Below are 17,162 nucleotides of genomic sequence, written 5' to 3' on the forward strand. Positions count from 1 at the left end.
GTGCAATTCATTACTGAAGAAAGTCATGATTGAATGCAAACAGGGCTGGACCCCCTGGAGGCAGGAGGTGATACAGAGGCCATGAAGGGGAGCTCTTCCTGGCTTGCTTCCCATCACTTGTTCAGCCAACCTTCTTATAGAAACCAGGACCACCTGCGTAGGAATGGCACCATCCACTATGGGTTGGGCCTTCCAGGACTGATCACTAAATGAGAAAATGCCTTACAGCTAGATCTCATGGAGGCATTTCCTTAACTGAATTGAGCTGCAATCTCTCTTCATGCCCTACTTACTGATTATGATTTCAGATACTACTCCAGCTCATGCTTGCCTCCATGTCACCATATTACCTGCCATGATGGTCATGGACTTACCCTATGAAACTGTAAGCAAGTCCCCAATTAAATACCTTCCATTATAAGTTGCCTGAGTCATGGTGTCTCATCACAGCAAGAGAATAGTAATGAAGAAACCTTGTAAGTGCTCTCTTCACAAAACTCTGAGGCAGGCTTTGGATTAATTGACATTTTCAACTAAAAGAGGTCCTAAAAAGAGATAGATTAAATGATTAATAAAAAGACCCTCATTCAGAAATCAGGGGTTGATCATCTTCTACGATCAGTGTTCCTATACTTTGAAAACATTCAGAAATAGACCCCTTGGGATCATCACTTTTTTAAAAAAAATCAGTTCGTGGCTTTAGTGTAAAAGGAGGGGGGAACAAAACTGGAACAAAGTCTGTGAAACCAGCACCCTCAGGACACTCCTCTCCCCACTTCCCACCTCAATATCCAAGACTCTGTAATTACAATCATAATGATGTTGAATCAACAAATGACAGATAACCAGGGAGAAGGCTGGCCTCAGGGATGGAGATGTTCAGAAGGAGCCCTGTTCCCTGGTGAAGTCAAACTCCTGACAGCAGTGAGAGCTGTTATGAACACAGGGACTAGGGCGTGATAACAGAGCCTGACTGGTCCAGTGAGGACCCCCACCCTGAGCCTGCACAGACTACACAGGTGAGTGTAGCTGTGCCACTGAAGACTGAGGCTGCCTTTGACTTAAGGGGACCTGTGAGGCAGGGTGGCTGTATGTGCAGAAAAGTAGGGTCTCAGCTCCTCTGTCACTGTGCTAAAGGAGGTAGCAGGACCCAAGGAAACAATGGTTTATCATTTACCAGTTGTCCTCCAGAACCTTTATTAGGGAGTGTTCGCAGCAGTTTGTGGTGCACTGTGCCAAAGATGCTTGTCACATGGGCCAGGACACAGGGGCCTGGTGGCATTTCAGTCTGGATGTGAGGAAGTACTTACTCTTCTCACAGCCTTATACATTTACCCCTCAAAGAGTCAATGATTTTATTTGTGCCTCCTATTTGTCATGTTCTTTGTTCTTTTGAAGATAGGGCTTGCTTGCCTTCTGACTCTGATTTCATTTTCTGAACAAAAGTGAACATGAAGACACATTACAAGAGCAAAAATGCTTGCATGGGACAAAACAGCACCCTCAGGTTACAGGTGAGAACAATGGATGTGAGAAAGCCAAATAAGGTGATCACTGTGATACGTGCAGAATTGAGAGAGCGGGATTTGAGTCTGCAGTGGTTGATTGTAAAGAATGCACTGAACTCTTTGTGTATCAGTGTGTGTGTGGTGTGTGTGTGTGAGAGTGTGTGTGTGTGTGTGTGTGTGTGTGTGTGTGTGTGTGTGTGTGTACCAGAGGTGTCTGATGCTCACTGCTTCTCCTAGGCTGACTGGCTAGAAACACCCAGAGATCTTCTCTCTCTGCACCCCCAGTACTGGAATTAAAAGCATGCAGATACCACAGCATTTTGGTATTATAACCTACCCTGAGAAACTGGTCCTTTTGGCCAAGAATAATTTACTGGAGGAACTGTAAGCTTTTTATTATTTCCACAATCATTTGAATGATGGTCGATCAGGGGCACTGAAGAGCATCAGGATGAGACACCAACACAGTCCAGGAGCCTGAGGTCACACTGGGTGTGGTGAGGAAAAAGGAAGGAACACAAATTTTATCAGACTGGTGCCCGCCTTGATGTGAGAGGACAGGACTTTTGTTCCCTTCTTCCCACAAAATATTAACTCTGTGCCTCTCACAGCAAAAGGATATGAGATATAGTTTAAGCATATAACTCAGGTCTTCATGCCCAGTTTTAAACATTTAACCAACCAAGGTACATTCCCAGCACCCTGAGTTTCATCCTTCTAAAGCTTACGGTATTTCTCAAGCATTTGGTATATTTGTAACCCACTATCACATCACTTGCTGCAGAAAACCTTGACTTCATTAGATCTACATGGACTAAATTTACTGTTACGTGCTTTAGGCGAGAAGCATGTGAAGGCTTCCTAAAATATGAAAATAGCTACCCGAATTAGGTATGTATGCATTCATAGACATTAGACATGGAGTTCTTTCAGTCCCGATGCAGCATTTTATGGAAAGCAATGGCTAGTTAATTATTGAACATTCTATTTTTGATGGGTTCAAGAGCATAGAAGTGTATCTGAAAACCTCACCAAATCACAAAATAATGGATACAGAACTATTGTAAGTAAATTTAAATCACTATACTTTGCTTAAAGGATAATCTGTGTCTTTCACTACATTGGTGGAATTCAACAAATTCATTTAGCAAATGTGTCACCCAAAGGAAGTTGACTTCTTTAGGCCAGTCAGTTTTTAGATATCATAAAAAGATAACAACTCTAGTGTCTCTCCAAGAGAGCTGCCAGCTTTCTTCTGTGTTTACTGTGCAGTTTTAAAAAGAAGAGCCTCATTTAATAACTTATTCATCAACTAGTTTTGAATAAGAATTAGCAACAATGCTAAATCCCTGAGATTGTCCAAACAAAAGCAGTCTCTGAGGCATGCTCCCTATCCAGGGCAGGAAGAAAGCAGATACACAGGCAACATAGCCTGCAGAGTTCAGGGAAAGCACAGGAGAGTAAACTCTGTCTGATAAGTGTAAGATAGAGAGTAGGTAGCCATGAAGCATGATGCCTTGATAGATACCAACCAGGGTATAGCAATCATAGTCCTGTGGCAAAGAGAACACCAATGTCACATTTGAGAGGGCAGAGATGAAGGAAATTCAGAAATAATTTTAATAAGGAAAGGATGCTAACTAGTGAAGGACAAAGACAATTAAGCTTGATTTGTATTCTGAGTGTTTTTTAAGAGGAGAGCCAAATAGCATAGTTGTCAGCTTCAAAAGCAGTGTGTGTTATGTGTACTTGTTGGTGGGGCGGGCTATGTGTGTCCAGTTCTTGTATAAGTGTGTGTACAAGCACAGGTCAGAGATCAGCATTGGCTGTCTGCTTCAATATCTTTCCAACTTTATTTTTCAATCAGGGTCCTCTCTGAACATAGAACTCATTGATTCTGCAAGGCTAGCTGGCCAGCAAACTCCAAGGACATGCCACTTTCTATTTCAAACCCCTTCTCACCAGCAGTGAAGTTACAATTCTGTGCTTCTTTGGCTAGTTTTTATTTGGTTGCTGTGGACCAGAACTTAGGTCCTCATACTTGTACAGCAAGCCTTTTACAGACTGTGCCATATCCCCAGTTCCCAAAGGAATATTACAACTTGAGTGTGTATGGAGAAATAATAGAGAAGATACCATTTTTAAAGAGTGTACACTTTAAGTCAGGCGGTGGTGGCACACACCTTTAATTCCAGCACTCGGGAGTCAGAGGCAGGTGGATCTCTGACTGGTCTACAAGAACTAGTTCCAGGACAGCCTCCAAAGCAATACAGAGAAACCCTGTCTCGAAAAACCAAAAAAAAAAAAAAATACACATTAGCATGGAATATTAGGGAGATGTGATTTATAGTTACATGCCTCTGTATTTAGAATCCATAAGGCCAGCACCTGAGTTAGGAAATGTTTTCCTGATATTTCTTTCAGAGGAAGTCTCAGTAGAATGAGTCAGTAAGAGCAAGGTGGGTGGGAGGGAAAGAAAATTACCTTCTATAAGGACTGATATATGTAGAATGCTGGGAACACAAATTTTATCAGACTGGTGCCCGCCTTGATGTGAGAGGACAGGACTTTTGTTCCCTTCTTCCCACAAAATATTAACTCTGTGCCTCTCACAGCAAAAGGATATGAGATATAGAGTATATCTTATAACCTACCCTGAGAAACTGGTCCTTTTGGCCAAGAATAATTTACTGGAGGAACTGTAAGCTTTTTATTATTTCCACAATCATTTGAATGATGGTCGATCAGGGGCACTGAAGAGCATCAGGATGAGACACCAACACAGTCCAGGAGCCTGAGGTCACACTGGGTGTGGTGAGGAAAAAGGAAGGAGGACTGTCAGGCTAATAATTAGGACTGTGTTGTTTAGAAAACTGACAAAGTGATGCCATGCATTTAGCTTTTGTCTGGAAAGAGCATGGTCATATGAACTTGAGGGATAAAGGATCTTCGTGAAAGGCAGGATACATGCCCTGATTGTAGGTATGAAATTTTGATGGGAACAGAAAAAACACAAACCAAAAGAAAACAACAACAACAAAAAGAATATAATTGGGGATCATTAAGGAAATAACAATTTGTGTTTACAGACTTGAAACCACTCTTTTCATCGGAATAAGCAGAGAAAATCTTACATGTGTTTCTCAAATGACTTTTCCTAGTGCTATGCATGAAGTCAGAAGATGACATGGAATAACATTATCCAGACAATAATCTTCCTTTGTCTTATTGGACCTGGAATTGTGGGGAATATCCTAATGTTTGAGAGACATGTATACAATTCTGTCTTGGGGACTGAGAAAAAGCTTGTGGACCTTATCCTAATGCACTTGGGACTTTCTAATATGATCATTATTTGTACAACAGGGATCAGAGATATCGGTACAGTGTTTTATTTCAAAAACTTCCTTGGAGATTTTGGCTGTAAAGCTGTGGTTTTTCTGGCAAGGATGGCTCGGGGCCTTTCCATCTGTACCACCTGTCTCCTCAGTGTTGTCCAGGCTGTCACCATCAGTACCAGGACCACCATTTGGACAAAGCTAAAACCACAGTCCTCACAGCAAGTTCTTACCTATTTCTTGTTCTTTTGGATCTTTAATGTTCTCACAAGTTCCAACTTGTTGTACTATATAACAGCAGGCAGTGACAACAACAGATCTAAAGTTTCAGGGTATATTGGGTATTGCTATATGCTTCCATCCAGGCTCACAATTAAGTGGCTTTTCCTCTCGCTCATGGCTGTTCGTGATCTGATCTTTCAGAGTCTCATGGGCTGGAGCAGTGGATACATTTCTTTTTACCTGTATAGACATCACAAGCAAGTCCTCTACCTTCATAGCTGCAGGTTGGCAAATAGTTTCAGTGCAGAGATCAGAGCTGCACAGAGTGTTCTCCTTCTCATGGCCTGTTTCCTTTTCTTCTATTGGTCAGACTTTGTTTTCTCCTTTTACACAGGTTCCATGGTGACTCATGATTCCGTTATACTAAATATTAAAACATGTCTAGTACTTGGTTATGCTGTTCTCAGTCCCTTTGTCCTGAGGAGCAGAGATGTCCCTGTTGCTAAATCCTTGTGTTCTCACTGAGAAATGTGAGAATTAAATTCCTCCTTGAGCTCAAGATATATATTGTCATTTATTTGCCTTAATATTTTGGAAGGTATGTTGTGAGTGTGTAGCTTTGTTATGTAGCATAAGTTGTAAGCTGTCCTGGAAGCCACTTTTTAGCCCAGGCCTTGAGCTCATAATCCATCTGCCTGGACATTACAAGCTTTTGCACTCACACCACATTTGTCCTAGTAGTCTAACATAAGCAAATATTAAATCAGGTAAGCATTATAACAATTTCCTTTAAAAAAAGACTAGTGCAGTAGTTTGGATGTAATAGGCCCCCATAATGTCACCGGGAGTGGCACTATAAGAAGGTTTGGCTTTTTAGAGTAGGTGTGGCCTTGTTGTAGAAAGTGCAGTACCATGGGGCCAGGCTTTGAGGCCTCCTATTCTTAGGCTATTGCCAGTGTGGACACATTCCTTCTACTGACTGCAGATTAAGATTCAAAACTCTCCTCTCCTTCTCCAGCACCATGTCTGACCTGTACACCACCATGACCCACCATGTTGATAATGGACTAAACCTCTGAAACTGTAAGCCACCATAATTAGATGTTCCCTTTATAAGAGTTGCCATGGTCATGGTGCCTCTTCACAACAATACAAACCATTACTAAGACAGCTAGTACACAGCCACTTAAGAGTAGTCCAAGGTTTCTAGGCAGGAGGAAAGCGAATTCTTAACATCTACCATCTTCCCATCCACTTCCCTATCCTCTGGCTTTCAGCTTCTCATTAGCACTGGGAAATACTGGAGGCAACACTTTTGTCAGAAATCAGCATTTTCCCCCTCAAAGCCACAGGATGAGAGTAAGATAGTGCAGGTGGAGGTGAGGAGGGGACCCTTTTCTGGGATCTGTTTGTACAGCATTGTGAAGATGACAGTGAGACAAGTCAAGTCATCACAATTAGATGTGGTCACTAATGGTTTGATGTTGTCAGCTTCTAATCCCGTCATGAAACTCGTGGCACAATTCTAACATGTTAGAACTCAGACAATCCCACGAGAAGCTGTGGCTAAAGGGCTCTCTCAGTGATGCCATCTCGGGTCTGTAACCATGCTCCAGGCTGGAGCCTCACCCACACACTGATGTGTAAATACCTCACCAATAGCTTGTTAACACTGAAGTTTCCACCTCTGGCTCCCTGTCACTCACAGTGGCCAACACTGAACATCTGGGTCTGCTAAACCACTGTGCCTGTAATTCCAGGCTCCTTCCTCCCCGATGCTGCACAGGCACAGGCACAGGCACAGGCACAGGCACAGGCACAGGCACAGGCACAGGCACAGGCACAGGCACAGGCACAGACACAGACACAGGCTGCTGAACTGTGGACTAGGAGACCAGGGAACTGAGGATGCACTGGAGATCTGCTTGGTAATGACAAACGGGCTCAGCTTTGCCAACCAGAAGGACTTCTGTTGCTCTGAGAACTCCACAGCCTCTGACCCAAGAGGAAATGGAGGGTCCCGAAAGCGTTCCGACCCCATGTCCTCCAGGGTCTGTGTGCTGTAGATTTCCCCTGGAAGCCTCAGTCGGTATCGTGTGTGCACTGCCGGGCAGGCAGCTAGACTGTTCACCAAAGTTGTCCATCAGCTCACTACAGTTCCTCCTGGAAGAGAAAGAGAAGCACCTCACCAGTTACCGATGGAAGTGGAGCCAAACCAACTCTGTAGCTCAGTATCAAACAGGGCACCTAGCAGGAAGGAAGCTCACTCCTTCCGGGTCTCTCCCAGGTCCAAGAGTTGAAACTCTCAAAAGCAAAGCAAGAGAAAGGCCACACTGTTGGTCTGTAAAGTACTGCTCTTTGCTAAGGTAAACTAGGTTTTTAAAAAGGTGTAACTGGATTAAAGACTATCTTCAGAGTATTATGAAGTAGACACATGGCTAGGGAGGAGGGTTTTTTCTTTACAGCATATAGCATTTACAGATTGTATAAGTCTTTCTTTTGAGTGGACAATCTTTCTTATGAATGGACAGTCTTTCATATGAGTGGACAGTCTTTCTTATGAGTGGACAGTCTTTCTTATGAGTGGACAGTGTAAACAGAATGAGAGATCTCTTCCTCACCTAGCTAACATTTCTGTACAGATCTCTATATTGTCTACATCCTCTCATGAATCTTAAAAAGTAAAAGTGATCGAGGCCATCCTGGTCTCCAGAGCGAGTGCCAGGATAGGCTCCAAAGCTACACAGAGAAACCCTGTCTCGAAAAACCAAAAAAAAAAAAAAAAAAAAAAAAAGTAAAAGTGATATACAACTAACCTTCAATAAATGTACCTTGATGAACAGTGTGTAATAGTTCCCATTAAAAATCAAAATCCACTTACTCTGGAGCTATTATTTGGTGGGTATGATGAAAACACTTGAAAATTCTCTTAGCGAATGCCCAGTGTACATTACAGTAGAAACAGTTATCCCCTTGCTTTGCACTGGGTCTCTTTAAATAAAGAACAGCTAATGGTTGCCATGTTTATATCCCCCCAACAAGGTTCAGTAGTTATGTAAGTGAACTAACCCAGCAGACAGCTGAGAAGCACTCTCCATTTCTCCCTTATTGTTTACTCAAGGAATACAGAAACAGCTTTTGTAACCTTTTTTTTTTTTTTTTTGGCCTGACGTCTGTTGTATGTATAAAAGCTGAATGAACAAAGTAGCTTTAGAGAGAATGAGAGCTGGAAACAAAGAGTGTAAGAACCTCAGATGTCACATGCGTCTTTTTCCCTCTTAGACAGATAAGAGATTTTCCTAAACTCCTCACTGCTTTGTAGGCATTCTTTTGGCACCCGGGGTGCAGCTCTGGGAGTAGGTCTCACAGGCTGCAGAAATAGATCTAGTATATTATCTTCTACATGGGTGTACTCATTTTCCCAGCACCATTTGTCCTTCTCTGTTGACCAAACTTTCTGTACTACCAACTTGACATGCAATACATGCCCAGCTGTTTCAATAAAGGCATGACTGATACAGAGGCAACCAGATGCTCTCTATTGGATCTGAAACCCAATAAACAGAAGGAAATTCCTATCTGATACCATATAGCTGGTCTAAAGCCTTCGGTGGAGATGGTGTGTTCACAGACCTAGTGGGGAGACTGCAGCTGTTATTTTGCTAAGTGGACATGATGGGCCTATCAAATTACATTCTAAATATGGATTAAACCATGGTTGGTGTTGCCATAAGCTTTAGAAACAGAAGCTTCTTTTTGCAGTGGACAGTGGCTACTTCAAAAACTCAAGGCTAGATATACTGCTGCTGACAAGTTATATAACCACCAACATTTTGGCAATCATATTTCTTCTATCTTCTTGTGAGGCTGATTATGATGTAATGGGGCTAATTTAAAATAAAATCCATTTGTCCTAAGATTTTAGTTTGTATATCTTAGAATTAAAGATGTTGTATTTTATGTAATATTGTCATCTTATTTTACTAATACACATACAATATTATAATGGTCATAAAATTAAGCAATGATTTTTTTCAGCATAAGATGTGAATTGTGCTGGCTGGTACAGATCAAGGCCTAGGACCCTCTCAGCAGGTAAACAGCAGTCCTACAGCATATATAAAAGGTGACAGTGCTTTGGACATTGCTTTTGTAAGCTGTATTAAATCTGCCAAAGTCACATGCTTGAGACACCATGTACACATTCCTTCTTGGGGCTCCCATATGGATTTGTAATCCTCAAAAACACAAATGCTCACCTCCATGCCAAGTGCCATTAGAAAGAAGACAACTGTTTACTGACAAGGCTCAGAACTATTCTACTTTTCAAAAGAAAAATGTGGTTCCAGGTAACACCTCTCTGAGGAAAACAGCAGTAACCATAATACATATTTGCAACAAAGGCCTTTTTATTAATAAAATGTATTTATTCTATATTTTTCACCTCATATACCAGGATCCCATTCATTTCAGGTCCCTTTGCATCCACCTTCGCCCCAGCACCTCCCCCGAATAAAATAAAATTCAAGAGAAAAAAAATGAAGAAAATAAAATGAGAAAAATTAAAAAAGAAAAAGAAGGGGAATGAATTAAAAACTTTGTCTTGGAAGCTGCAGTGTGACCCAACAAGTCATACCATGTACCCCTTGGTCGATACATCTCTACTTGCAAGGGTTTAATTGCAAAGAGTCATCGGTTTGGTTGAAGGCCCCTGGTCTCCATTATGCATTCGATGCTGGGCCCTCAATAGGACTCTTCCTGGACATCCCACTGGCAGCCTGTGATGTGGAAATCCTGCAGCTGTGGGTCTGCAGGTCAGGTCCCTTCATGTGCTCCAGCAGATCATAGATGAGGTGGATGTTGGGCCATGCCAAATTGTAACCCTGGGTCTGTCCTGGGCAGCTGTAGCGTTGGTTCACCAGATGGGAATTGGGGACAGCTGTCTCATGCTCACAATTTCAGGGCTGGCTCACAGGGTTGGATCTGCAGCAAAGCCTTTATATTGTAGAAAATTTCTGGTGTGTAAGAGGCAGTCATGGTAAATGCAATCATGCAGATATTTGACAAAGGATTCCATCCTTTATTCTGTGGGACCTTTTTGTGGGTCAGTCTGGAGTCTCTTATGCTTTCTACATGACTATTCAAAAATTTATTTTTCAATTCAGAATGTTTGTGAGCTTCATGCCATCCAGGTGTCCTTATAGAGACAATGGTGAGAACCATGTCCTTGAACTACAGGCTAAATAAACTTTTCTTTATGAAGTTAGCTTGCCTTCGGTGTTTATTACAACAAAACTAGACAAATAGACACCATGACTAGAACTTATTCCCTAGCACATTGCTTTTTCTTTGTTTTTCACTCTCTCTCTTTGCTGATGCATAAATTCACAAGCACTTGAGTAAGTAAAAAAATAAGGCTCTAAAAAAAGTTGCCAATAGTCTGTTTAGAGGAAATGAATGCTCCACCAAGATAGGGCCTTAAATGCGAAAAGAAAATACACCAGTAATGTGAATACATCAGAGATTAATAAAAAATGGTAACTATTGTTATTTCTATCAGAAAGCTGCGAAATAAAATGAATGTTTTTCATTCTAACAGTTCTGAGAGATGCCCTGTTTTAGGGCATTGTTGCTGGCCCATTGGCTACAAAGTATTTCTGCTCCAAGAATACCACTAGCTCTGTCTACAGATGACTAATTTTCTGTACAGATCTCATCTGGGATGGGAGTCTCTTGTTGAATAAATCAAAGTACTACAAGCTTTAAACTTCTTTATTTATTTATACCTCAAAGATAAACAAGATACTTAGAAACTTTTAAACAAAATACCATAGACAACAGAGCGAAGTGCTCCTTGTTGGGGCAGAGATAATTATTTTATTTTCATTTTCTATCTACGGTAACGTATGTGATTTACAACTTACTTTCTCTGAATCTGGATTTCCCATTCAATAGAGAGGATGGAATCCTGGTTTCCTCAAAAGCTTTCATTTCATTTATGAAATGAAACATTTCTGATTTCTATTATATGTCAGCTTCTCCCACATGTGGAGACACCACTACGCAGGACACAAAGACAGAGCAGTAATCTCAAACTCATCTCCCAAGGAAACCCAGTGGTGCCTTCTCTTCAAGAGCAAAACAGTGACATCATCATTTCTAACATCAGGCCTACACCCACATTTGTTTATATGATTTTGTACTTGGAATAAGGACAAGGAACTAGAATGAAAAGTACACAGAGGGACCACTCTAGGACACACATAAGTTTTGCAGGTGCCCTTCAACTTTTATAACGAGTAAAGATTGCTTTTGGAATAAGGTCGATGTTAGGGAGGCATTTATATTTCAAGTCTTATAATATATCTAATGTGCAGGAATCAATCAATCAGTTACAGCAAAGACCTTAACCACCAGCATTCACAGGTAGAACAAGGGACTCTAAACTTGTCCTGGTCCAGGTTTGGGAACTTGCTCAGTAAGCAGAATCCCCAGTGCTGAACATCATTTATTCTACTTCTGTTTAAGGGGGGTGGTATTTAAAAAGGAGAAAAAATTGACTAGGTCTGTGTGTTAGGAGCCAGTTCCTTGCCAGGTCACAGCACAGCACTTCAGGAAGACGAAAACCAGTCAGGAGATGCTGGGAGCTCCATACACAGAAACTTAGTTAGTTGTTCATTTTCTCACCTCACATCCTTCCTCTCAAAGTAATTAAACCCTAATTAGCTTGAAATGACTTCTGAGCAAAACAGATGTAGTAATTGTGGAGAGAGCGGAAAGCTGTACTTCAGGGACTGGGGCTCTGCAGAGGCCTCCCTTCCCCCTGACACTGTGACAACATGAAACTTGAAGTCTGCAATACCTGATGGCAGCCAAGAGTCCCATAAATCCTGACAGTACAAATATGACCTGGAAAGTCATATTTGTCTTGAGAGCCTGTCTGCACCACAGAGGTCCAGGTGAGTCCATGAAGGTAAGATCTTCCATCCCCTCAGCTGTGCCATGAAGAGTGTCATTACAGCAGAAGTCAGTCTCTCTCTCTCTCTCTCTCTCTCTCTCTCTCTCTCTCTCTCTCTCTCTGTCTCTAAACCAGGGAGCAGTTGAGAGGCTTCTGGCCCTAACAAGGCTGGTCCCTGGCTCCAGAAAGATCAAAGGAGACTAGCTCCTGGAGATAGAGAAATGGAACAGAAATGCTGAGGCATCGCTATCCATCCTCAGGTTGGAGTATATGGCAAAGCTCTGGGTGGGTTTTGCCTAAGGTTACCTCCTTGCCTTTTAAAAAAAAAAGAATTGATAAGATATAGAAAAATTTCAACAGTCTAATCAAAACCTTGAGACAGGGACTGGAGAGATGACTCAGGGGTTAAGAGCACTTGCTGCTCTCCCACAGGGCCTGGGTTTGTCCCAGCAACCACGTGATAAGTCACAACTATCTGTAACTGTAGTTTTAGGAGATCTGATATCTTCTTCTGCCCTCCACAGGCATCAGGCATGCAGGGAGTGCACATACAGACATGCAGATGAAACACCCACACACATAAAATTGGTAAAGACAAATTAAAAATAAAACTCTGAAACAAGCAGGATGGTACACTCCTGCGATAGCAGCACTAGGGAAATGAGTCAGGAAGACTGCATGCTGAAGGCCAGCCTGTTGCATAGGAAGACCTGTATTAAAACCAGAGAAAAACAAAACCAAATGTTGCTGGCTTTCAGTCTCCAGATTCACCAGCATAATCATTACCATTGGTGCTTATAAAATTTGTACTTATCAACTTTGGTGCATTTCCATATTTCAAATATTGGCAAGTGTTTTCGTTTGTAATGTGTTGGCAAGACCTAAACCCATTTAGGATAAACTTGAAGGTTTTTGTTAAAGTTTCTCGGTTCTGTCACATAATATTATCCATACATGTAAGTCAATTTTCCTCATTGTAAGCCTGCTGGGTGTGGAGAAATATAAACCACTAGAGTAACAGTTACCATTACCATCTTGAGAATTCCTGCTGTAAAGGATCTAGGTTGTAAAGTAATACATCCTGAAACAGCTTGTCTTAATTTTATTCCAGTGCTAAGGAACAAGGAGCAATAATCTTATTTTAATTGGCATGGAAAAATCACTAATGTACATTAGCATTAGGGAATTAAACAGAATGTGGTATTCTTTGTCTCTGCAAATGGAAATCATGTCTTTTAAACTAGTTTTCTAAAACATTCCACAAGATAATCTAGGAGATGAGTCATCTTTACCTGCCTGTGATTCTTCAGTTAGAAAAGAGAAATCACTTTTGAGATATCCCAGAAGTTAGGACTCAGAGCTTTAAAATTTGGAGAAAAGTAAAGTGGATTAGATAGTGGGAATCCCTAGTCATTAAACAAAGGGAAAACAGTCAATATTTTCCATCAGGAGTAGAGGTGAAAAGATTGCAGGGATATCTACAGATTCCAATCTCTAATAAAATACTTAATGAATATTCCAATGTAGTAATGGATGTTGTAATGCTGATATGCTTGCTGCTAGTGTCTGGCATGTTTCATTATTCACAGACATAGGATGGTATCGTGTATTCTAGGGTGCAATAGTACAGGATCCCTTTGTTAAAGGAGCAATTGAAAGGCAATGACTGATATTTCTAGAGTCATAAGGCAACATGAACCCAAACCTGGGAACATGGCTCAGTTTATGCAGGTCACATGTGGTATCATCAGGCCACAGAAATTTTAAACAGTCCTGTAAGTTTCACAGATAGAAGGGAACAGAGGCATTACAGGTACTCAGAACACATGAAATATCCAAATTAAAACAAGCAAACAAAACAACAAAAAAGAAATATCCAGATTCCTCTTATTCTAGAAAAGACACCCTACGCTTACCATAAATTCCTGAGAAATGAGAATGGAGCTCCCGAACTAGGTCTAAAGTTCTGTAATCAGATCAGACTAATGTAGAACAAAGCAGCCTATCTGATAAACAGGTTGCAAGGGAAACAGAAGTTGCAGAATTCAAAGCAAACTGACATAACTGCTGCCCACAAGGCCCCACAGATGCAAATGCCACCATGGTCTTTTAGATGGGGAATCTCTGCCCAGCCAGTATGCCCCATCATACAATGCTATATGTAGCCAATACTGAGGACTCATAACTCAAAAACTTCACTCATTTCATAGCAGCATAGAGTGCTTCATTAATCTCCTTCTCCCATCTACTTCATCTTTATCCATTGGTCCAGAGCTATTCCAAACTCCTTTAGATGCCCTGAGGTCACTCATGGGTGTTACAGATTCCCTGAAGACATCCATGAGATCACAGTACTCTGCTACAACTCTCCTAGAAAGTGCCCCAAGATTCCTTATTGTGCCCTCCCTAGTTGCAACCTGGTAGTTACATGAATTTTTTAACACAGGAGTCTTTTTTAGGAAGTCTTTCGATGGTTCAGCTTTAACAGTTGGATCATATTTGGAAAGGTTACTCAATATGACTTGACATTGAGAGCTATTTTCTTTGAAAAAAATCCTAAACATTTATATGGAATGAAATCACAGAATGGTTAATGTCAAAAAATATAAAGGGAGAAATCCAAATTATAAAGCTTTGAAGCCAAATGCAAATCTGGAAATAGTTATACTAATCAAGATGCAGATAAGAAAGGAATATCAGACAAAGGAGGAGAAAATGTGGAAAGTAAAGTTACTAGATCTGAGAGATGTTATAGGTGATGACCCAGCAGGGAATCCAAGAGTCTGTGAGTGTGATGTGGGGAAGGCAGACAGGTTCAGCAGGAGCCTCGGGCTTTGAGATTGGGGTGGGGAAATATGAGAAACAGGAAGAAATTTTGGTTAGGGGAACTGAACTTGGAGTTCAACTATGCTAACAGTTAACAAGGACAATGCACACACACACACACACACACACACACACACACACACACACACACACATACAGAGAGAGAGAGAGAGAGAGAGAGAGAGAGAGAGAGAGAGAGAGATGAACAAGTCAACTTTGTTTGTGTAGAGCTCAAAAATAAAAATCTCCTTTAAAACTTTAGATTTTGAATAGCAGTTACCTAACTCACCTGACAGAGCACACACAATATCCCAGAGTCCACAGTGGGGAAAAGGGGAGAATTTCAAGGACCTAATCTACAACATTACATGTGTCCACTGCTGCCTCTTGCACACTAGAAAATTCTATTGTGAAAAATGTGTATTTCAGATCCATGCCTAACATTACTGATGTTTTCTTGAAAAGTGATTGCAGCCTGGAAACAAGTTTTTCTACCTAGGAAGGAAGAAATGGTTTTGAAGTTTATTAAGGAAATAATTTTCCTCTTGATGACTATGGTTGGTACTCTGGGGAATATTTCTGTTTCTATGAACTATATGTTCAGTTGGTGGGCAGGCCCCGAGAAGAAACCCATACACCTTATTCTCATCCACCTGGCTTTTACAAACATCATAATCCTTCTTGCAAAAGGATTTCCAAACACAGTAGCAGCATTTGGATTGAGAAACTTCTTAGATGACATAGGTTGTAAGACCCTTATTTACCTAGAGAGGGTGGCCCGTGGCCTTTCCATCTGTACCAGCAGTCTCCTCACTGTGGTCCAGGCCATCATCATCAGTCCCAGAGCATCTGGGTGGAGGAGATTCAGACCAAAGTCTGCATGGCACATCCTTCCATTCTTTTCATTCTTTTGGATGCTCAATGCTTTAATAAGTATGAACCTAATCCATTCCATCACAAGTATTAATTTGAATATATCGAAGCTTAAAAATGGCTACAACTATTGCCATTTTATGCTAGAAAGTCAGAAAACAAAGTGGATTGTTCTCCCTCTCATGGTCCTGAGAGATGCTGTGTTTCAGGGTGCCATGGGAGGGGCCAGTGGCTACATGGTACTTCTTCTCCACAAGCACCACCAGCATGTCCTCTACCTTCAGAACTCCAAGCTTCTCTACAGAACTCCCCCTGAGCTGAGAGCTGCTCAGAGTGTCCTCCTGCTGATGCTCTGTTTTGTTTTCTTCTATTGGACTGACTGTGCTTTCTCTCTATTTTTAAGTCTCTCTTTAGGGAACAATTCTGAGATGATAGTTATTAGAGAATTTCTTGTTCTTGGTTATGCAATCTTCAGCCCTCTTGTGCTGATTCACAGGGATGGACTTCTGGCTGAGTGTTCACAAAGTCAGTGGAAGAAATTGAGAAACTATCTCACTTATCTGTTTAATAAGCACAGATGAATTCTTAATCCTGTGATATTGTGGGTAAGAAAAATCCAACCAAAGCACTTTAAATATGTTTATATCCTTAAACAGCAATCCTGTTTAAGTAACCCACAGCCCTTATTTGAGAGAGATCTAAACAAATTACAATGTTATAGAAATCTTCTACAGCTAGGCACCCTCAAGAAGTGGCTTTAATTACAGATTGTGAAAATGGTTTTCTCAGAACTGATTCCATTAGTAGTGGGATGTGTGAGGACAAATTAAGTACATTTTCTCAAAAGAACTAATGTATCTTTGCTGCCAAGAATTTCTTATCTTAGTTCCATAGCCACAGGTAGATTTGTTCTTTGGGAATTTCATTGGGGGAAAATGTTATACATTGTAGGATTGTGGTTTCCTAAACACAATAATATAAAACAAAAGCCGATTTTTGGCTGTTTAAAAGCAGGTTAATTATCCAGCCACAGGAATGATCTTAGGGATTGAGATGAAAAATCAAAACATCTTTGTCTGGAATGACACATATGATGTGATTTCAGGCAATAGAATCCATTGACACCAATCACAGAACTTCAGCGCTTGGAAATATTTAACTGATGCATGAAGAGCCTCTGTAGGAGAATATATTGTGGACTGTGTGATAATCATGTAAAGAATGCACAGTTAAGTTTCATTCTGTATCCTTCTATAGTTGCTGCATTTATAAAAATGTGAATTTCTCTTTTTCCAATATGGATAAATAAATGTGTTTGCAAGCAAACAGGGCTTGTTTATAACTGCCCTTTGTTGATATCCTAACTCTCCGCACACTATCCATCTCTCTGTCACCAAAGAACTAAAAAGGATCTGATTCTATTTTAATTTAATTGAC

The 17,162-nt window shown here is 41.0% G+C and overlaps 2 protein-coding genes across 2 annotated transcripts; both read left to right on the top strand.

Annotated features, from left to right (window-relative positions):
• The first annotated feature begins 4,690 nt into the window (after nt 1–4,690).
• Nucleotides 4,691–5,593, top strand: LOC100772694 (putative vomeronasal receptor-like protein 4). Its single transcript, XM_027409494.1, has one exon. The coding sequence runs from the start codon at nt 4,691–4,693 to the stop codon at nt 5,591–5,593; it is 903 nt and encodes a 300-aa protein (XP_027265295.1).
• Nucleotides 5,594–15,216: 9,623 nt separating this feature from the next.
• On the top strand, nt 15,217–16,306 carry LOC100774431 (vomeronasal type-1 receptor 4-like). Its single transcript, XM_035441721.1, has one exon. It carries the CDS (start codon nt 15,362–15,364, stop codon nt 16,304–16,306), a length of 945 nt encoding a protein of 314 aa, XP_035297612.1. The 5' UTR covers nt 15,217–15,361.
• The last annotated feature ends 856 nt before the right edge of the window (nt 16,307–17,162 follow it).

This window comes from Cricetulus griseus, chromosome 3 (genome assembly GCF_003668045.3).
Source record: "Cricetulus griseus strain 17A/GY chromosome 3, alternate assembly CriGri-PICRH-1.0, whole genome shotgun sequence".
Taxonomy (NCBI): Eukaryota; Metazoa; Chordata; class Mammalia; order Rodentia; family Cricetidae; genus Cricetulus; species Cricetulus griseus.